Genomic DNA, 23,216 nt, shown 5'->3' with positions numbered 1-23,216 from the left:
GAAGATTAGGCGCCACCTACTTTTAATGAACCTAAAGCAGGAAAAGGAAGAAAAAACAACGAACACAAAACAGTTATTGTTAAAAACTATATGCTCATACAACAAACATGCTTCTGGCGTTCGATATTTGTAGCAGTAGATTTTTCTACTTGACTGAAAAGAATATGTACAATTAGCTACAAAGGAAAGGTTACCCTCCCAAGTATCTTTACTCTGCAGCTCACCGTGTAAGTCACCAATTAAATGAAAACGTATTAAGTAACGTTATTGTATTTCATATTAAACTATATTACGTCCACAACAGGCGGAACTAAACAATTATTCAATTCGGTAGATCATAATTTATTCACAGACTTCTGATTCTAAATTTAAAAAAAAACAGCGGCTAAAGTGCTCGAATACATCGGACTACGCTCAATCGCAATCGACACGTGTCGAATCGAACGTATTTCGAAATATTTGGACACCGCCGCTCACTCCTTTTATTCACCGCTAACTGTACACTCGATTCCACCTCCGCAACCCGCAACGCCGTGGAAAGCCATTAATAAACGACCGGATGGTGAAGTAAGTGGTTAGAGAACCTGACTACGAAGCTTGAGGTCCCAGGTTCGATTCCCGGCCGCGGCAGATATTTTGTATGAATAATACGAATGTTGTTCTCGGGTCTTGGATGTTTAATAAATGTATTTAAGTATGTAATTATCTATACCAGTATGTTTATCCGTTGCCTAGTGTCCATAGTACAAGCTTTACTTAGTTTGGGACTAGGTCTATTGGTGTCAACTGTCCCATGATATTTATTTATTTTATTTATTTATAGATGTGAAGATTCCTCAAATACAGAATGCGGATGCGGATAATCGAGGAATCCTTAATAATCCTGCTCGAACTTTAAGATACCAATTAACCCTACTATATAGTGGCTTTAATATCACATTTTGTTGTACAATGTCATCTCTAATATCAGGTTTATTGTACTTGTTGTTGACTGACTAAGTGCCGCAAACTTGTAATAAACTGGGGTGTTACTAAGAAATTCGAAAATCGAAGTTCGTATCGTACCGTTCCTCTCACTCTCGTGTTAAATAATATAAGCGTATGCAGGACGGGAAGATACGAAGTTCGAATTTTGCTGTTCTTAGTATAGGCACTTGTACTATTACTTATTCTGTGGTATAGAGCCTAGTTGAGAACGTTCAAATACAACTTAAATAGAACTTTCACTCGAATAAAGGCTTATTTAGCTTGTAATCTAACTGCGGCAGTTGTGAATGTTATTATTAAGGTATTTTGATTTGTGATTACAAGGGTTCGTCTAGAGGTTTACAGCTAGTATTATCAATAGAGTAAACAATAAGTAACCAAATTGATAGCATTTATTTTATGCTAGACTTTGTGAAAGCATTGGTTTGCCTATACATTTATTTAGCTTTATGGTAAAACGACAAAGGGATGTTAAAAGTTAAGTTTGTAGAGACAAAATTGTGTTTACCGTTTTTAGTAAACAAAAACAATGCTTCGATATAAATTCAATATTTTATTAACTAAGCTAGAATATTCTATTTGACCTTATATTTGACCAAGAAATTCCATTACCGGTATGGTAAAAGTTCAATATTATTTGTAGAGTTCAAAATATCAAACTTACAAATCAATGTTCTTTTTCTTTCATAAAATGTAATAAAGCATTTACTAGGTCGACTATACGAGTTAACTAGTAGCAATAATTGTAGTGAATATCCTTTGACATAAACTAATTAGCCATCTCAACACAAATCTCGAACTTGTGACCCTAAGATTTGAAATCACAAACAAAACAACAAAGTATACAACAACAGCTCTATATTTGCGTCTTTTACTGAGTCTAACAGTAAAGCTGCATTTCCACCAGAGCTGTGCGAGGATGTGTTTCAAGAATTTCATGAGCCAATAGAAATGCTTCATTTACCCATCCTCGCACAGCACTGCTCTGGTGGAAACAGCTGAGCGGAGCTAGGCGACGGAAATTAAGCGTTCCCATTGGTTCGTGAAAAACACATACCTCGCATCGCAACACATCGTTGCACATTTCTGGTTGAAATGCCTAAGATTAAAAATTTAATAAAGTGAACTTCACAACGAGCCACGATAAGAGTCTGGGTATCTGGCCAAATAAGTGAGCGAATGCTCTATCAAATTAACACAACGGCAGGGCGAATTTTTTAGTATAAAAGTGTATTTAGGCGAAAAATATTAGCTAGCCTTTTTGAATTGTTATTAAAACACCGGCCAAGAGCTTGTTGGACACGCCCAAGGTTCCGTAGCCATTACGAAAAAATTAAGTAATATTTTTCTAAGGATTTCGTATTTTATACAGAATCTTCCAAGTTTAGGTATATTTTATACCTTAGGCTGCTATTTCTACACTATAAGGTTGAATGAGAGAAAAAAAACATCCTCACTTTATGTCTATGGGAGATACCATAAAAAAATATTTATATTTTTTATTGTACCATTTTGTCGGCACAGTTTATATATATATATTCGTGCAAAATTACAGCTTTCTAGCATTGATCGTCCCTGAGCAAAGCCGCGGACGGACAGACAGACAGACAGACATGGCGAAACTATAAGGGTTCCGTTTTTGCCATTTTGGCTACGGAACCCTAAAAACTAGCTTAGTAGAGCAGACGCTTACCACCCTTTAGATTTCAGTATTTAGGTAATATAATATTATCTTCCGCGAGTAAAAAAATCTGTCAAATACAATAGTAGATTGTACATACATAAAACGCATACTTTACCTGATACGTTTATTTTATTATATCTACCTGAGTCGCAAGCTGACAAAGAAATTACACAGCAACACAGCTAATAAATGTTTATTTTTTATTTTGCAAGCATTGCTATTTCTATAATAATTTATTGAAATTGTCTAGTTTTTTAAAAAACAACTTATTTTCTTAACCTGGTTGTTCGCGGCTGTAAAGCCTCGGTTGCCTGTCAGTCTTACACGAAGATTTTACTTTATGCATTAGAAATATACAGCCTGAATGAATAGGACGATTAGGAACATGAAAAGTAAAAAAATAAAATAACGACGTTTCATTTCTGCAATGACTTTAAATCGCTTCTTTAGCAGGTCGACCAAAACGTCGACAGAGTCTTTACTTAACTATGTTGTTCAATAACAGTTTCATTCAACCCAATTAAATCATGTTTGGCAAATACTGGATTTAAATTAAAACGACTATATACGTCTATTTTTCGGAACTGTTGCAAATATTCAGCAAGCATCAAGCATTTCAGCAATATTCTGGCTCGCAGTCACCAAGCACGAATATGAATTTACTTACCACGCAAGTCTTTTATGTTAAAAATTTGAATTATAAAATTCAAGGATTATTAAGGTGTTCTTGTTGCGTGTCTGAACGGCCCCGCCCGGGCTCGCATTACCACATTTTTACCGTGATTTTGCGATTGAAAGTAAATTTCTGAAGATTTTCTTCGACGTCATCGAAACCGGTGATCGGATTAGCGGCCGGCGTCAGGTGTGGTCGGAATACTCACCCGCTCAATTTAGAAACAACTAAATACAACCGTAACCGTAACTGGTTATTTTTAGGGAAGCCTTCAATTATACGGGTGTGGCCTGTTATATGAGCAAATAATTAAAACATAGATCATACTCGTCAAACTGAACAACATTAGTTCGGCAATTTTTTTAAATAACTAGTTTTCTAATTGTTATTACACTTTTATGTTTATTCGAAGAAGCAATGTAAAGCAAAATGCTTGATGTTTGTAGCGTGACAGGCGACGTCAGTTGTGTTCTAGGATAGCGTACATTGATAGCAGTATTTAATTTGTATGAAAAAAAGGTAAATCCAGACTCCATTATTTTTAAAATGTCGCTGAACTAATGTTGTTCAGTTTGACGAGGACGACCACCGTTTTAATGGTCAAATCTTACAAGTTGAATTTGACCCACTTCCAGTGGTCGGATTGACTTAAAATTTGGCATACTTATGTAAATTTGGTGATGATACAATAATCAGGTAGCGACATTCTGGTGGTCCAGCCTGGATCGTCTCCGCAGGAAGAAACTCCTCAACGGTTAGTTGCATTAAGTTGCATTTGGTACAGAAATGTAATTTTGGTGACAATTCAAGGCCTACCTGCGTATTTTCTGGGATTTAGCTGTTTGTTGTCTATTACAAAATGAAAAAAAATAGCAAATGGCCAAAACAGTTTGTTATGAAAAACCGGGCATGAAAATGCCGGCTGTTTCATGACATTTTTGGTAGGCTCTTTCAAAACAAGTAGCCATAAAATACAATAACCTTAAAAGTATATGATAAAATCGCGAATCATATCCAATAAATATCACAATTATCAGGTTAAATAAATGCACATCCTAGTTAATTTCAGAGTCCAATCAAAATATTGTACTATAAAAACGTTCAGAATAACAGCATAAAAAGTTACTTTTCAATGCGACTTTTTTCGATAGCGTTCTGCTCCGCGAATATGCTTCGGCTACCTCTTCGGCTACTAATCAAATCTTTGTGGGCCACAGATTATCAATGTTGTCACACGAAAATAAAATTGAAATGATGATAATTTCAAAAGGTTGGGTAAAAATCTAAGTGGCTCTTTCAAAACATGTCTCCCACATGCCCACCTTCCCCTAATTTGGCTACGAATCACTAAAAAGTGAGAAATAAAGAAAATTTTTAACAAAATAGTAAAACCGACTCCAAAAAAAAAAAAAAAATTAAACCGACTACAAAACCCTTGAAAATATTTTTCTAGGTACGTACTAGTTCGAATTCGGTGACTAAGCCAGCACGAACTAGCAGGAGGGATTGAAACCCATAGTACTAGGTGAGGTAGACGACTATTGTTCCACTCCTGCTTATTTTTTTTATAGTAACGTTATATTTCAGACTATGTTTAATTGCATATCTCTCACAAATACCAATCAATCGGTTTAAACCACCGACCGATGGGCTCAGCAGTACCATGTCATCTGCGTAGCTTAAATTGTTTAGACAGACTCTGTCGATGTGGCATCCGACATATGCACTGCTGAGCTCATCTATCAGGGCGTTTATGTATACGTTAAACAGCTGGGGTGAGGTTAGCCCCCCTGTCTGACCCCGCATTCCAGATCGTACTCGTCGGACAAGACGTTTCCCCAGCGGACACTATTCTTTTGGCCAGAATACCAACACCTAAATATGCAAATAAGTTTCCTGGGCAGTTTTATACAATACTGTTTCTTCCTAGTCGCGATTCTGCACCATATATGAATTACATACAATGTGATCAAATAAGTTGTGTGGAATTCATATTGTGCAGAATCGCGACTCGGAAAAAACAGGATTGTATAAAAATAATGACTATGAAGAATAACAAATGTGATCAAATGGAGTTGTGTGGAATTAATTAGAAACGCGACTCGCAAGAAACAATAATGGCATAAACGTCGAATAATCCGGGTGAGTGTCTCTAGACTTTTTGATATGTGTAGTCATTCAAACAAACATTTTGAATTAATAATTCACTTGAGAACGATATCTAACGTGGGTTTTCATTTGACTTCCTTATGAATACAGTGTGGTACGGATACGAGTGGGTAAATGATTTTTATCAAACGTTGTCAATAATAAATTGAAGTTGAATGCTTAACTACGACCTTTTAACGTTTTACGAATTATGAATTTCCCATTAACTTTGCTTCGCTTAACGTAAAACAAGCATGTTTTCTGCTAACATTGAGACGACTCACGTGGAAATTAAGCTATTGAATTTAGGAGTAAGATTGGCTCAGGCCTGAAATGTCTGTTTTCCTAAAATGTACAATTCTCAAAACGTCTGCCTTTTCACAATCTTAGCACTTCTATTTTGTCAACTTTCTCAAAATTACTGCTATTTAAAATGTGTACAATCTCAGGAAGTCGTCTATTCATAATGTTTACATTCCTATAATATTAGCATTACCAAAATTTCTGCTTTCCCGTTATGTTAACTTTTTTAAATAAGCTATTATAGTCTTGTTATGTTTGTTTTCCCATAATGTCGGCTTTATTTTCAAATCAGTGTTCTAAATGTAAAGGTTTAAGTTTATTGTTTGCATAATTACTCTTTGATAACATAAATATCTATAACTAATATAAAATTACTGGCATTCAAGACCACTTTAATGAATAATGACGTTTAGATGAAATTTGAAGAACTTGATTGGAGACATTTTGGGAATAAGACTTTTCTGAAAAGCGAACATTATACAAAAACTGTCATTCTTGGAGACAGGCAATTTTAAATAGCTGACATTTTGAGAAGCTGACATTATGCAAAAGACGTGTTGACATTCTGAAAAGCAGACATTTTGCGAAAAATACATTTTAGGAAAACGGATATTTCAGGCCTGAGCCGTAAGATTTATTTTTACTTGAAAACATACCCTTTACTCAAGCTAAAGGGCGATCAATGGATGGTGAAACAGCCCCTTAATATTTTAAGCAAAGAAATTATTTTAGTTCATTAAGTTGAGACTCGTTTGTGGTTAGAGTAGGACGGCTAGTCTCGGCGGTAGCACTATAAAACAAATCTCGTTCTGTCAAAACCCTAAGGGTTGTTTCACACGTACCACAACCATACCACGTCGCAGCGTAAAAATGCGGTAAAGCTGTGGTTACGTGGGAATAGTGTCGCTGCGGCATTTTGCAGTTGCGTTGTGGTGCCTACAAAATGTGGTTGTCGCTAGTAGTTGCGATATGGTTACGTGTGAATAGTGTCGCTGCGGCATTTTGCAGTTGCGTTGTGGTGCCTACAAAATGTGGTTGTCGCTAGTAGTTGCGATGTGGATACGTGTGAATAGTATCGCTGCGGCATTTTGCAGTTACGTTGTGGTGCCTACAAAATGTGGCTGTCGCTAGTAGTTGCGATGTGGTTACGTGTGAATAGTGTCGCTGCGCAGTGATGTGGTTCTGTCGTGTGCAGACGCAGTTATACTCCGGCTTTCATAGAGGAAACACGCCTTGACTTGACTGAGCGTACTCATGGAATTCGAACAGGAATCATTGGTGTTGCTATCCTTGTTATGGCTTTAATTAGTAAGAAGAAGACGTCGGAATGAATGAAGGGGAGAGAGCGCAGGCGCGTGGTTGCGATGTGGCCGACCGGCCGCTGCGGTACCTCCGGTGGTTGCGTTGCCGTTGCGATGTGGTTGCGATGTGGTTGCGTTGTAGTTGCGATGTGGTTGTATCACACACGCGGTCGATAATGATGGCAAAATGTGGTTCGTGTGAATTGCACTATTCATTTTCAATAAAAAAATATGCGCCCGACCACGTGGCGTGGTTGTGGTGTCGCTATGGTTGTCGTGTGGTTGTGGTACGTATGCAACAAGCCTAAAAATCAGTCCAGAAAGCAGCAGTGAAAATCAAAACGGAACCCTCGCTATCCGGTTGTTAATGTTTTCTAGTAATTACCTATGTAGGTACTCAGACAAATCCCCTTTTTTACCCGACTGCAAGGAGAGGTATATTGTACTCATTCGAGTACCGCCAGCCTAAGCTATCGAACAACGGCTAATCGAAACTGTCGGTCGAATGTCACTTTCAACCTTGACAAGAATCATTGATCATTTTCAATGGAGTTTTATTTATAAAAAATAGGTTCTATATTTCATCCACCAAAAAATGTCATAGCTTCAAATTAAATGCAACATAGCGAAATGACGTACAAAGCAGTAAAAAAGTCGTTTAATATCTGGATCCGATAGATACTGGGTACAATTATGCTTAATTTCGTTCAACAGCTTTCTAATCGGTTGAACAGTAAATCAACCATGACGCGAAAGCTGAAAATTCGTATTATTAAACCGGGACACTCGAAAAAGGGAAAATGTTACAAATTTCGCTGCTATTTAAAGTATTTCTGGAGTTGTGGAACTCGTATATTTTCCTGCTAATATACGGAATGTGAGGTAATTAATGATTCCAAGGTGGACTGTTAGGTATTGGGAACACCTCGCGCCGTTTAAAAATGGAAGCTGTATTTTTTAAGGTGTTGCCACGTAGGTAACCACGCCACGTTGCGTTTGCTTGTTTTGATGACGTTCCTTACAAGAAAGAAATAAAACATTTATTTAAGAGATCGATGAAACTTGTTGTGGCCTGACGAAACTTGTTGTGGATTAGTAGTACCTATTTGTAATTTGATTATTCCTTTATTTTTTTACAAATAAATAATTATTATCCTATCTTGTTTATTTAAGAGAACTTTGAAGCAAAGTGCAGTACAGAGGTTTGTATTCAACCCCTGTCCCATTATGGATAGTGTAAAATATGCTGTTTAATAGTTTCAAATGCCTAAGCTAATTATTAATAAGGCGAAAAAAAACATTTAGCTGTATTACTGGGCAAAGGCATCCCCTTTCCTTCGCCACTCTTCCCTATCCTGGGCATGCACCTGCCAAACGAGCTGAAAAGCGCTCAGGTCGTCCCGCCATCTCCTCTTAGGTCTGCCTCTGCTCCTATCGTCATCATGGTCATCTTAAAAAACTTAAAAATCTTTTCTGATTCCTTTTTAGTTTTAAAAAAAAATACCTACAGGTAGGTAACGATCACGTTTCAAAGCAGCAACGTGCTTTTGTTCCTAAGAACAAAAAAATCCATCTATCGTGTAACAAACACTACAAAAAATCATGTTAGCTATGTATTATCTTCCATGCAGGATGGAAATATTTAAACCAGCGTAGACGCAATACTTGTAGCAATCTAGATTTAAAAAAAAGTTATAACTTACAAAAATAATAATTCCAAAAGCAAACGTCTATCTTTGCTATGCTTTGCCGATACGACGAACCTATCTAAAAAAACCGGCCAAGAGCGTGTCGGACACGCCCGAAATAAGGTTCCGTAGCCATAACGAAAAAATTAGGTTATATTATTCTAAGGATTTCGTATTTGGTACGGAATATTCCAAGTTTAGGTATATTTTATAATAATAATAATAAATAATAAATTTATTTTTTAAATTTCTTTTTTGCACTTTAAAGTTGAATATTTTGCAAACAAATCACTGAATCGAAAAATCGTTTTAGCAATCCCGTAATGATTTTAAAAGACCAACAATACCTCACACTACAAGGTTGGATGAGAAAAAAAAATCACCCCCAATTTACGTCTATCTCTCGTCTCGTCTCGTCGTACTCTAAAAAATTGTTTTTTAATTTTTTATTGTTCCATTTTGTCGACATAGTTTACATATTCTATATTCGTACAAAATTACAGCTTTCTAGCAAATTTGGCTACGGAACCCTAAAAAGTGTGATAATTTAATTCTACCTATTGAGTAATTTTTAGTCCCTCAAATTTAGTTGGATGGTTACTTTACGAGTCTGAAATAAAATAAGTGACGGAAGTGTTCGACACTAATTACGTTTAAACATTTTTCCCTAAATGCACAGTAAACAAAATTACTTATATTTGTACATTTATCAGCCGACTCATTTATGGCTCGCAAAACATGTCAACGATGTATATGTAGTCCTCCTCATCAGTTTCGATGACGGCGACACCACAAAAAAAACCGCCCAAGAGCGTGTCGGACACGCCCAAAATAGGGTTCCGTAGCCATTACGTAAAAATAAGTAATTTTTTTTCTAAGGATTTCGTATTTTATACGGAATCTTCCAAGTTTAGGTATATTTTATGCCTCAGGCTGCTATTTACTCTTAAACTACTAATAATGCTAAAGCAAACTTAGTCGTTATAGTTTTCCTTGTAAGTTTGATATACTTACTACCATACTGGATTTTTTTCAAATTTTTCCACCTACCGATTTAGATTTTAGAGGGGGGAGGGGTGCTAGATTTTAATGAAAATTTTGCACTTTAAAGTTGAACATTTCGCAAACATATCACTGAATCGAACAATCGTCATAGCAAACCCCTAATGGTTTTAAAAGACCTATCCAACAATACCCCACACTATAGGGTTGGATGAGAAAAAAAAATCACCCCCACTTTACGTCTATAAAAAATAAAAAAAGTAAATTTTTATTTTTTTTATTGTTCCATTTTGTCGGCATAGTTTACATAATATCCGTGCAAAATTACAGCTTTCTAGCACTGACAGTCCCTGAGCAAAGCCGCGGACGGACGGACAGACAGACAGACATGGCGAAACTATAAGGGTTCCGTTTTTGCCATTTTGGCTCCGGAACCCTAAAAACTATCCTCTACAACAATGTAGCACGTTACGCTAACAGGTCATATCTATATATTTCATAGTACGATACGACTTTTTCGAAGATATTTCAATACTCTTCAAGGCTAGAGTGAATAGGCTGTTACTGAACCAGTGAGATACACCTTTGGCCTCATCACATCTCACAAAAATATATTTTTCAGAATGAAAATTGGCGGGAGCCAAGCGGGAGCAACGCAGATTTTGGATTCTTATTCTTTGTTTTGTGATAAATGTTTATTTCCTCGCAGTAGTCGTGACAAGTACAGTGTTTAGTCTCGGCCAAAAGCTCAACAGATGAACTCGTATTATCGAACTAACTCGTTCATCTATTGCTTCCTTTCCGGCCCCTACAACAATGAACTATTTATTGTCATTTTTACAGTTATTTTACCATTCCCGTTTATTGCATGGCGCATACGTCCTCGTTATTTCACAAATCCTTAGCTAAATACGTTCTTACATGATACGATTTACTTTTAGACTAGAATAAAATAAATATAAGAACGTTATAAAAACCATTTTACTCGCCACGTTAAAACGTGGTAGGCATATTTCTCTCGATGCCGCAAACTCGCTCACGTTCATAAAACGGTAATAAATAAGACGATGATAAAAGTACAATCGCCATAATTGAGGTTCTCTATTTCGAATAAAGATCCGCCCTTAAAATTAATGGGTCCTTAGATACATAATTAATCAGGTAACGACTTCCTTCCCTTTTAGACCCAAAGTTACGTACGTAGGTTAGTTACCTATTGGTCGTTACTTGACATTAAAGTAACAGTCTTATTTTGGGTTTCATCTTTGTCATCGAATGAATTTACCTCGATCCGTTCGTTCACGCGGCGCGCTCAGGCCGGCGGATTGTTATAAGCGCCGGCGCAGCCGGTCAGCAGATCATTCACTGTTAGAACTCAGAGCGGGAGCACGCTCGCCCTCGCATCTAGCGGGGGCGACGTCTGTCATGTCTCCGTGACAAAATAAATAATTTAATTAAGAATAAATTTACTTAGTCCTTGTAAGAACCTGATGGTGTTTTCCTAGTATAGAATCGGTGCTTATTCCCGAATTCGGGGGCTACGCTCGGGGTACCGGTACCACGGAAGATCTGGGGGTCGGCGCGTCTCGACCGTCGGTGCTCTTCTTCACGACGGGCGTCGCCGGCATCAGGGGAGTACTGCGCGAAAGGAGAAGCAACCACAACCACAGTTTTTACGTCCTTTAAAAATACCCTCTAATTAACGTAATTTAGTTAACGGTTGTATTCGTAGCGGGCACCTTTTGGCAGTTACGAATTTGGATTTTTGAAACGTTCTTTAACAGTCACCCTCTTTGATCGTTGGGACGTTATTGTGGAATTTTCTTATCCTTAAAGCAAGGAACCAGAGGGGCATCGAACCTGGCGCTAGAATTTTAAATCACTAAATTTTAATATTTAATTGATATAATAGTTTTAAATTTAATACAATTAATTTTTGGTCTCTTGAATAAATCGTAGTTTAAATTGTTCATCTTGGTTTCATTTAATCATAACCACGTAAAGGTGACAACTGAATATTATGACACTTTTATCCATTTACAGTGCCGCTCTCTCGCGTATACATAACACATTTTTATCCTATTTATTCGAAATCCAAAGATTAGTTGAGAATTCTTTTCTCCAAGGACTTTCACGGTGACTATTGAGATCTAAATTTGGAATAGAATCGAAAATGGCACAAGTGAAGAGATTCGACATTGATTGCGATGTTGTATAAATGAGGTTACTGGTCTTTAATAGCAGGTCAAACCAGGCAGATTGTAGAGTGGATGTTGCGCTATTTAAAAAAAATGCGAACTTCGTCCGGTCATCTTTGTTCAAGTATTAATTGCAAACTATTCTCAGCGGCACAAAATTTGGCCCACTCTCCATACAAAATTACCTATTATTGCATACATTTGAGGGCCAGATTTTTTGCCGCTCAGTAAATTTAGGAAAAAAATCGTCCTTCAAGTTGCAAAAGTTGAAATGAAATTAAATAGCGAAGATACAAACTGTAACATGGACGCACAGAAAAAAAAAACAGAAAAAGAGACCAGCGCTGGGAATCGGACCCAGGTCCTCAGCACTCCGTGCTGCGTGCTATAACCCCTACACCACCACAAATAACAAATTTGGAGTTGAAATAAAAAATACAAGACTTCAAAAAACCAATCGAAATTTAAATAGTTTATTTTGAATCGCAGTATCGCATTGTATGCGCACCGTTTTTATCGCATGCTCTCCACACCGCTGCTTTAAATACGGAATCTCAGCGACGTGCCGTAAACGTCAGGACTTTACCGAACAAAACTCGTGACGTTTACGGCACGTCACTGCGATTCCCCACCGTTTGCGTATTTTAAGCAGCGGTGTGGAAAGCATGCATACGCTGCGTCACTGCGATTCCGTACCATGACCGTTTTTTCAACAGCGGTATGGCCGCTCCTTAAATGTGGTAAAATTGGTCTTATAAATAGTAAGTACTAATAATTGTACAGCTTGACATACTAACCAGATAGGTATATTGGCATGAAAACATTGTCTTATATTGTAAAACAGATTTTTTAAGCTGAAATGAATTAAATATATTACGTTATTAATTTTTAAACCGAGGTAAATTATTCAATATAGTAAAAATAATTAAATTAAAGTGTCAATTGTGACTGTGGGATGATTTATTACAAGTATTCTTTGACTGAAAAATAAGTGACGTGATTTGAAAAATAGATCCCCGGTAACCATTTCAAATCATATAAGTTCCTGTGGAGTCATATTTTACAATAAATTTTGTACTGAATTTGTAGATTTCGTACCTTACCTAATGATACCTACCTACTCTTGTAAACTGGGTCTGTGACTCAAAGTTCATGAACGGTATATTTGTACAAACAATGTAGGTAATGCATCGAAACAAGTGAAGGATTTGAAAGAAATAACTGAAAACAATGAATCAGTTTTTAAGATAGGTAGTTGAATACTCTACATTAAAGAACACAAAAATACCATCTATATGCAGTAAGTAAATATTAAACACGTAAATATGGTTTACTAATGTTTCGGCGAATAACGTTTGGCAACCTGTTTCATTTCGCAACTTTTAATTTCCCAACTGTTTAATATTTCTGAAACTGTAAATATTTCAGGATTTCTATAAAACTAACCTAACCTAAAGGGTTCTACACGATGGCCCTGAAATAAATCCTGAAATATTTACAGTTTTTGAGTTTGCGAAATGAAACAGGTTGCCAAACGTTACGTTGCGAAAAGGCAGTACTCGCGTAATATATTATATTTGAAAACAAAGAATAGGCATCGTTAATGTTTTCCTAAAAGTAATATCGTAAAAATATAATAGTAGAGGACCTAAATATCCCTATTATATCTGGTATAAGACCGCACACAATCAAGAAAATTTACTTGAGAGGAAAAATATTCAAGCGTTTAATTTTTCTCTCGATATTTTGAGCCACGAAAAGGTTCCAGCTTCACTTTCGTTTTAAGGTGACTTACCTCCTACTTTTTTATAAAAACTTGAATACATATTTTAGCATTTATAAACGTGTCCTAATTTTATCACTAAGTTTTAGTTGGATAGAAATATCAAAGTGATTTCTGTCTTTTAACAGGACAGCAGGTAGGTAATTAGAAGTCACAAAACTATAAAGAATATTCACTTTTTTTTATTTTTAGTTCTCCATTATACTGTACTGAAAAAAAAATGTATGATAAAAGATTTTCATACTTTAATAATTTTTTTAGATATTCGCGAAAGAATTGCGCGTCGCATGGTTCCTCAGTCACGTTCGAGGCCTCGAGGAACCTGTTAAAGTGTCTGTAACATACTACAAGTCGTAAAGAGCGTTTTCGCTACAGATGTAATATTCTTTTGAACAGAACAAGGCAGATCCAATATGAATTGAAATCGTTCATCTGAAGCTGGTCTCCTTAGCGCATTGTATTAGCACATAAATGAACCAAATGAAAACCATAATAATCTTTATATTTACATAAAACGTACATTTTATAATACTAACTCCGTCCTGCACTACTCTGTTAAGTTTTGTTCCTATTGAAATAAATGTTATGTGCCGTATATCTATGATGCCGTCCCTGTCGGTCTTTATTTTATTTACGGCATTACAGAATTCTGGCACATAAATTACGTCACACCAGTTATGATCGTTTTAGATCCTTCCTCTAAATGTCAATTGATAAGTATTATAAACTTACCCCTATCCTTGACGGTTGGCCTCTTGGAGTCACGCGAAGAGCTATGGAGAGAGCTATGCTCGGAGTTTTTTTGTGTAATAGAACCAGGAACACGGAAAGTTAAAACGGCAATGGACGGGCAACACCACATTTCTCCTTTTTGTTTAACAGTAGTCGTCTTCCAGTTGATAATGATGATAGACTTACCCATATCGTCGATGAGCGGCGCCATCCTGAGTGTGACCCCGACTAGCAGCAGGCAGAGGAAGAGAAGGAGGCAGGCTGTCACCATGATGGTGTATCTCGCGCGTCGAGGCAGCTCGTCGGGGTCTAGGACCTGGATAGTACACATTTCACATTGTAAGTACTAAAAATAAAACTTTCTCGCAGTTTACACACCTATAAATACTACAAATTCGGCAAGCGGAGCGGTTAAAAAAGCAGGTTCACGGTGGATGCAGACCGCTTCCAACCGAAGCAACTGGAGATATATGGGAGAGGCCTATGTCCAATAGTGAATGTCCTACGGCTGATATGATAATGATGACTGTGTATTGTAATAATACAATTCGAATTAAAATTTTAACCAGCTGGAGTAATTAACTTGAACTGAACTTAAAATTAAATTAAATAAATGAAACCTGTGATTCCGAAAATTCAACTCTGAACACTATCTACTGGCCTAAAAAACCATCTTCTTAGATCTAAAAGAATCGAAGGAAAGTCGAACTTAATTTTATCGTTCTCATACAACAGTAATTGTGGTATCCGCAACCCGCAATAAGCAGCTTTCAATATTAAATATCGCTTGAAACGTAGACTTTTACAGAATTCATAGTATAGCCTCTTAAAACCATACCTAATCCCTGTGTAAATTGAACTCAAATCAAATTTAAGTTTCATGAAATTTCGGTATATTGCATCAAACTTAGAGCATGCAGAATACCGGTATTCGATAATACCGAAAAACCGGAATATCGGAGTAAAATCCCGATATTGGCAAAACCTGTAATGACATTGTATAATACCGGTATTTCGATAGTTTTTGATAATGATCTCTAAATACCAATTATTTTGTTTTCAAATAGAGTATTACAGTCTCAACACTCTCAAAGGTCGCAAAAGTCACAAATTCATTAATAAGTACTTATTTAATTAATATTATTATTTACAATAATAGTACATTACTGCAGAGGCCATGAAGTAAGGGATTGATGGACGAGTTCGGGGTAGACGGCCGAGTCGTAGACGAGGCCGGATAAAACGAGTCCAGCAATCCCTGTTCTGGCCGAGGTTTGTATAGTGCTTTTCTCAAACAATGTGAGGAAATATTTCATCCATCCATCCATCCGTCCGTCCGTCCGTCCATCCATCCGTCCGTCCGTCCATCCATCAGTCCGTCCATCCATCCGTCCGTCCATCCGTCCGTCCATCCGTCCGTCCATCCATCCGTCCATCCGACCATCCATCCATCCATCCGTCCGTCCGTCCATCCATCCGTCCGTCCATCCATCCGTCCGTCCATCCATTCGTCCGTCCGCCCATCCATCCGTCCGTCCATCCGTCCGTCCATCCATCCGTCCATCCATCCGTCCATCCATCCGTCCATCCGTCCGTCCATCCATCCGTCCGTCCGTCCATCCATCCGTCCGTCCATCCATCCGTCCGTCCATCCATCCATCCATCCATCCGTCCGTCCATCCATCCGTCCGTCCATCCATCCGTCCGTCCATCCGTCCGTCCATCCGTCCGTCCATCCGTCCATCCATCCATCCATCCATCCGTCCGTCCGTCCATCCATCCGTCCGTCCATCCATTCGTCCGTCCGCCTATCCGTCCGTCCATCCATCCGTCCGTCCATCCGTCCGTCCATCCATCCGTCCGTCCGTCCATCCGTCCATCCATCCATCCGTCCATCCATCCATCCGTCCGTCTGTCCGTCCGTCCGTCCGTCCACCCATCCATCCATCCATCCGTCCGTCCGTCCGTCCGTCCGTCCATCCGTCCGTCCATCCATCCATCCATCCATCAGTCCGTCCATCCATCCGTCCGTCTATCCATCCGTCCGTCCATCCATCCGTCCGTCCATCCATCCGTACCGTCCGTCCGTCCATCCGTCCATCCGTCCGTCCGTCCACCCATCCATCCATCCGTCCGTCCGTCCGTCGTCCGTCCATCCGTCCGTCCATCCATCCATCCATCCATCCATCAGTCCGTCCATCCATCCGTCCGTCCATCCATCCGTCCGTCCATCCATCCGTCCGTCCATCCATCCGTACCGTCCGTCCGTCCATCCGTCCATCCGTCCATCCATCCATCGATCCATCCATCCATCCATCCATCCATATATCACATCGCATCGCATCGCATCGCACCGCAGTATCGCAAATGCTTACAGAGTAGTGGTGGATGGCTGTTCGTAATTTTTCCTTTATCAGTTTAATGTTAGTAAGCAAAATTAAAAAGTTAGAGCAGCGGACAATAATGGATTTTCATACATACTTCATGGCCTAGGCCAAGAAGTTATGTAGGGAGGTGGTCGGGAGCCATAAATGAGAAACTTCATGTCTCCATTTCGTGACATTAACGCATACATTTCCGAGCATGTTTGAGAAAATTAAATTACAATCTACTTTTTATAAAGATTACGAACGATGCCTATGAGAAAATTTCGAATTATTTCAGTTTAATTTTAAAGGTGCGACGTGTTTGTTCATTGTAATTTGAAATAATTTTAGACATCTTTGTAATAATCTTAGGTACTTACCTACTCGTACTTAAGATTGTCGGAACTGGATAGGTTTTGGAAGTGGGAAACTCATTCATTTTACTTTAATAATACGAATATCGGTATTTGAATTTTCGGTACCTATCGAAAAAATACCGGTATTGCAAAAAACGTCCGATATCAGACGCTCTCAAACTGTGTAGCAACGATACTTGAAAGCTTTTGATTTCAACCAAGGGGAACCTAAACTTCTGTTACAACACCTTTACCCTTATCCTACTAACTTTTCCAAAATAATATTGACATGTTCATGCACGTCGAGACAAAGCAAAATTAACGCCATGTTCAAAAGTTTGCGTGGACTTTACAAGCAACAAAGCGGGATGGGCCAAACTTTGCCTTTACCACAAAGCAGTAAAGACAGGAGTTCCCGTTGGCTTATCTTTGCATTGCACGTTGTCAGCCATTTCTCAAGGGGGACGACATGAATACGTACAATCACACGGTACACGTTTTCGTACTACACAAACACTAATTTCAAAAATCACTAAGTCCCTTCATATGTATATTTATCAAAAACAGTTTTAAATCACACACAAGTAAACAAATTCAAAACAAATTTCAAGCATTGGGCGCATAAGAAAGAGGATAGACAGTGGGTAGGTACACTATACAATATCCGCCCGCAGTTTTTGTAGTCTACCCGTGATCACCATGACGCTAATAGTTGTTTCGAGAAATATTGAAAGCTTTAAAAACTGCACAAATTAAAACAAAACTAATTGTTACTAATTGTTATTGAACACACGCACTAAAACAAAATTGACGGATAAATGCGAAACATGGCGTTGATGACGTTTCTGACGTTAGACGTGTAGGTACATGGTACTTTGGTCGAGAGTAAGTAAAGCGCCGTATGACTGCTCCCGTAATAAGTGCTCCATGCCCTTAGCGTACTTAGTTCGTGTGAAGACACAGTGTTTTTTTATTTATAGGTAAAAAAATATATACTTTGGTACACTTAAATGTATGATCCGTTTTTATTACCTGCTTGTTTGCCAATTTAAAGGAATTATTGCGTTAAAATAAGGACGGTTTTGTTATTTTTTAATTTTATTGACCTGTAAATAGGTATATACTTTAATACTTTATTTCAGGTAACCTACATAAATGGCTATGTAATCTAAATATGGCCCAAATAAATAACGATTATCATATAAACTAAAGAATCCTTCTTTCTTCTATCTTGTGCTAGATTATTTTTAAGGTATTTTTATAAAAATATTTGCATACAGTTACAATAAAAGTAAAGTGCGTAGCAGTGGCGTGGAGTCAATGTTTTACTAAGGCAGTCGGAGAGTGAGGGAAGCGTGAGTTAAATATCTCTTCCGATGAAGCACCTCGCGGATATTAGAGGTATTCTATTTTTTTTGTAAAGGGTTTGATAAAATGTTTTACGTATTTTATCAAACTCACAATGACACCTAGCGAGTCGTATGAAAAACTTCTGGTTCTGGAGCTAGGTGAACTCATGATAATCAACGCCCTCTGGCCAAGGAATTTCAAAACAATGTTCTGTTAAAACCTCACAAACAGTTTTCAATCATTTTCAATAGATGGCGATGGCAACAAAATATCAAAGTAAGATAATCCAAGATTCCAAGGCCCTCAGACTGAACTTACTTATTTGCTTGTAAATAAAACTTTAGTAAGTATGTCGCTACTTACTTACTATGAGGGCGCCACTTTCTTCGTAACTGTCAAAATTTTGTTTAAAATAGCGAATTTGGCAACAATATCGTATGTGTATAGTTTTATTATTTGTTTTCTGCTGTTTTATGACGTTTGTAGTAAGCGTGCAAAAAGGCGAGTCTGCATTTTTTACCGAGCTCAATAAAAGGCGAGGCGACTAAGTGACAAAATCAAATTTTGTCAATTAGTTGAAATAAAGCGACCGCGCGCGGCACGTCGCGGCAATTGAAGTTCCGCGACCGATTGATAAAGCATGCAGGCGTAATCAGTAATCACATCGAATTTCAGTCGTATAATTTCCACACATAAGGTGTCATATTATTACCCAAACACACCCGACGTAAAGTTAGCCGCGGAACCTCAGTCGCATATTGTGCTAAGAGTCTTAACTTTCTAAGCCCTTTGAATCGGACACCGACTGTATGCTTACGTGTATAACTTTGGCCTGTTCGTCGATGGCAGAGACGAGCAGCGTGCGATGCTTGCGCGGCTGGGCGGCCTCGGCAGCGCGTTGCCTGCGCCGACGCCTGCGCCGCCGCCTCTCCAACTCCAGCGCTTCGGGACTGTCCAGCTCACTGTCGAGGGTATACATAAATGTCAAAATCCACGCATAAAATTAAGTCAGTCGTAATATCGGTTCGGGAAAAACCTCTCTAAGGACTTCTCAGCCGAATTCTTAACTGGCTGAGAAGCTTTTGTTCAAACATTCCCATCCATGGTACCTAAAAAGTGGTTTCGCATGATACTCGTAGCCGCGTTAGTTCCGTTTTATACCGTGTTAATTAGGATTTTTGTCGGGGCTTATTGCTTTTAGGCAGTCGCTATCTAGTAGAACCGGCCAAGGGCGAGTTGGACTTGAACACAAAGGTTACTGTAGCACAGTATAATTATAACTAGAGTTTACCCGCGCCTTGCACGCGTGAACTATTCGATCTGGTAGTTACAATAGAAATTCTGGGATTTTACAAAATTCTTGTGGGAAATCCTTAAATTTATATCGTAATCTTCATCAAGGTGTTGTGTTAAGAACAACTATCCCGTGGGAATATTGGAATATAAGTAGCCTATGTGTTATTTCAGACACCTAGCTCTCTACATACCAAATTTCATGACTTTAAGCCCAGCGTAATCGTTTGGGAGAAACGTGTCAAAATGGTGTTGTAGAGCGCCATCTTGCTCTGTCTCGTTTTTTGTCTCATTCTGGCGGTTCACTTTTATGTTATAGATAGATGTTATTTAACTTTCAATCTCCATGTCCATACAGAAATTATGGCGTACCTAGCTAGCCCCCGCTAGATGGCACTATCCACAGCTTCCTTTAATCATTCAAATTCTTAATTTTCTTCTTCTGTTTCCTGTATAAGGCAAGCGGTATATTCAAATATTGTTCTTATCTAAATCGGTCATCGAACCCAAATAGAGGAATCCCGGTCGTGAGACATACTTTTTCTGTATGGAAATCCAGCAAGCAACATCTACACAAAGTCTCCTCATTGGAAAAAAAATAACTTCATGATAATGTACGGTGAATTCACCTGAACTCTTAAGTTACCTCGAAACGAAATGCCACCTCAGACAGAATTATTTGGTTTATTTTCGTTATCATCATTATCAACCGTAAAACATCCACTGTTCGATATAGACCTTGGCCGGGTGGAATGGGAAGCGGACTGTATCCCTCCTGAACTTTAACCAGGCTGTACGGTCCATCTCGTTGGTGGACGTCCTACGTTACGCTTGCCGATCCGTGATCCCACTTGAGAACTTTTCGGTCCCGAGGGCCATCAGTTCTCCGTGCTATATGGCCTGCCTATTGCCACTTCAACGAGTTGATCAGCTAATTTATTTACGTGCTCATATAAAATGTAGACAGTTACGTACTCGGGGTGCAAGTGCAGCTTAAGGTTTTTATGCTTGTGGCGGTGCTCGTGTTCGCACCAGTGCGCAGGCAACACCTCGCCGGGACTGCCCACGATCGACGCCTCCTCTGGAACGATAAAGAAGGAGAAATTAAGGTCCTAACGTTAAGTTTTCTTTGCCACTGGTTGCTCTCAGTGTCACTTAAGGTTCAAGAAAATTAGGTGTAACGAGGGAAGCAAGGACACACCTCGTGTGTTATAAATATTTAGGATGTTATTTTGTGCGATAGGTATTTTAATCTTCGAGATTTTAGTTTCTCGATTTACCTATAGGCTTTCGGTATCCACACCTACCTTAAATAATTGCTTAGTCTGCCGTCATCTGACGTTAGTACCTATAGGTACACATATAAATAAGATTGGGTATTTGAAAATTAGTGAATAAGTATCATCCGAACCTTATTCTAACGGGTGACGAGGCGCTGCCAGATCCTCTCTGTACTCCACCAGTGCGACCAGCCCTGCCATCTCTCGCATGCAGCAACTATGTCGTCACTAGCACTTACCATCCGGCACATGGTCCACAGCAGAAGCAGTAGCACGCGCGCCTTCCGCTCCACCAGCGCGACCAGCACCGCCTTCAACCGCGCGCATCCCGCGTGCAACTGTGACGTCACTAGCACTGACCTTCCGGCACATGGTCCCGCAGCAGCAGCAGCAGCGGGTGGCGCAGGCGCCGCCGGGCCTGCTCCGCGTGCAGCGCGCGCGCCTTCCGCTCCACCAGCGCGACCAGCACCGCCTCCAGCCGCGCCGCGCCCGACTCCTCCGTGCACACCGCTTTGTCAACCGTCTGAAACGTTACGCGTCAAACATTAGGCCATGTTCTATGGTTCCTAATTGCACGCTGAGTATGCTAATTAGTGTCCAATACATAATTGATTATTTAAACGATTCACGCAGTACAACAGCAAGTGAAAAAAAATCAAGCTCTTTTACTGACTTTTTTGGCTGAAGGTACAGTCAGCAGTACCAATCTCTGACACAATATAGCGTGCATAAATATCTGATACAGCTTCATTTTTAGGGACCTGTCAGATATTTTTGCATGATCCGCTGTGATATTAATGCAGGCGATTATACAGTTGAGGAAACTGAAACCTTTTCACTATCAATTTCACTATGATTTCTTAGGCAGTATACATCAATATTACATCAGTATAGTAAATAAGTTCCACCCTGGTTCACGATTCAGTTTCTTTCTTCCATCATCCAATTCATACCTTTGCAATCAATTCAATCACTCTACTAGAAATGGAAACGAAATCAATTCAACAAAAAAACTCACGAATGAAAAAAAAACTTATTTTAACGGCAACGAACAACCTGCAACAAAATTTATCGCTACGAATATCAACACTGTCGGTTATAACGTGTTTATCTTTTTCCACAGTGTTGTGAATGTGTAAGTTATACAATGGCACGATGCACATGCACACCCGGACGTTAGTGATGATAAATTACTTGAAACAAACAAAGCTAACTTTGTGCACAAACAACATTGACCATTACCGCCAACTTTAAGTCTGGCGCAGTTCGTCTGGCAACTCTCTTGAGAAGGAACTCTACATCTAATGATGTGTATGTGCTAAGTATTCCAAGTTCGCCTACAGCAATTAAAAGTTGGTAAATTCTTGTTCCAGTAGGTACTTATGGACTTCCGTACCAACGCTTTTACCAAATTGCACATTTGCCCTGACCTCATGTGTTTTTGTCAGCTAATAAAACTAAAGACGAGCTATTTAGATTTGACGCCCAAGTTTTGTTTTGTTTGGCAATAATAAATTATACCTTAAGTTTCTTGGATTCCTTTTCTCAGGGGTCGTTTCATCCGAAATATTGAAAAATTGTCTGACCTTTATAAGTTACAAGCGCAATCGAGTATTTCAGAAACATATTTCTACTTTGATTGATAATACATAGGTGTACCCTATATTAAGCTCGGGCGGCTGCCAATACTTACTCGGAGAAGACTTGATTATCTAATTGCCACTGGGTGTCGATTCGAACTTCCTATCTTGCCGTCCCACTGACGTTTATATTGTTTAATACGAGAGTGAGAGGGATGGTACGATACGAACTTCTATTTTCGAATTTCATAGTGTAGCCCCCAGGTCTTATAATGCGAATTTCGATTGTCGAACTTTGTATCGTGCCGTTCCGTTCACGCTAATAGTATTTAAAAGGATGGTGAGAGGGGCAGCACTCTAAGTACTCACTTCGGTCGACGGCTGTCGCATAGTGAGCGCGCGGGCGGCGCATGAGGCCGATCATCGCGCGTCGCCCGCTACCGCTCGCCACCCTACACCTGAAGATAAAAAGAGGCATGTCTCACTCGCATT

At 39.0% G+C, this 23,216-nt stretch overlaps 1 protein-coding gene across 5 annotated transcripts in view; it reads right to left on the bottom strand.

Moving 5' to 3' along the window:
- LOC141427426 (uncharacterized) overlaps positions 1 to 23,216 on the bottom strand; it is a 237,378-nt gene that overhangs the window by 150,278 nt on the left and 63,884 nt on the right. For all 5 annotated transcript variants that reach the window (XM_074086837.1, XM_074086834.1, XM_074086841.1 and 2 more), the window contains 5 exons: positions 23,094 to 23,182; positions 21,505 to 21,667; positions 20,840 to 20,945; positions 19,389 to 19,533; positions 14,686 to 14,815 (listed from right to left, as the gene is read on the bottom strand). In XM_074086837.1, coding sequence (XP_073942938.1) covers positions 14,686 to 14,815; positions 19,389 to 19,533; positions 20,840 to 20,945; positions 21,505 to 21,667; positions 23,094 to 23,114 — 565 coding nt within the window. In that variant the 5' untranslated portion in view covers positions 23,115 to 23,182. The remainder of the gene's footprint in view (positions 1 to 14,685; positions 14,816 to 19,388; positions 19,534 to 20,839; positions 20,946 to 21,504; positions 21,668 to 23,093; positions 23,183 to 23,216) is intronic.

The sequence above is a fragment of the Choristoneura fumiferana genome, chromosome 4, assembly GCF_025370935.1.
Source record: "Choristoneura fumiferana chromosome 4, NRCan_CFum_1, whole genome shotgun sequence".
In the NCBI taxonomy this organism is placed as follows: Eukaryota; Metazoa; Arthropoda; class Insecta; order Lepidoptera; family Tortricidae; genus Choristoneura; species Choristoneura fumiferana.
This window is presented reverse-complemented; position numbering and strand designations above follow the sequence as displayed.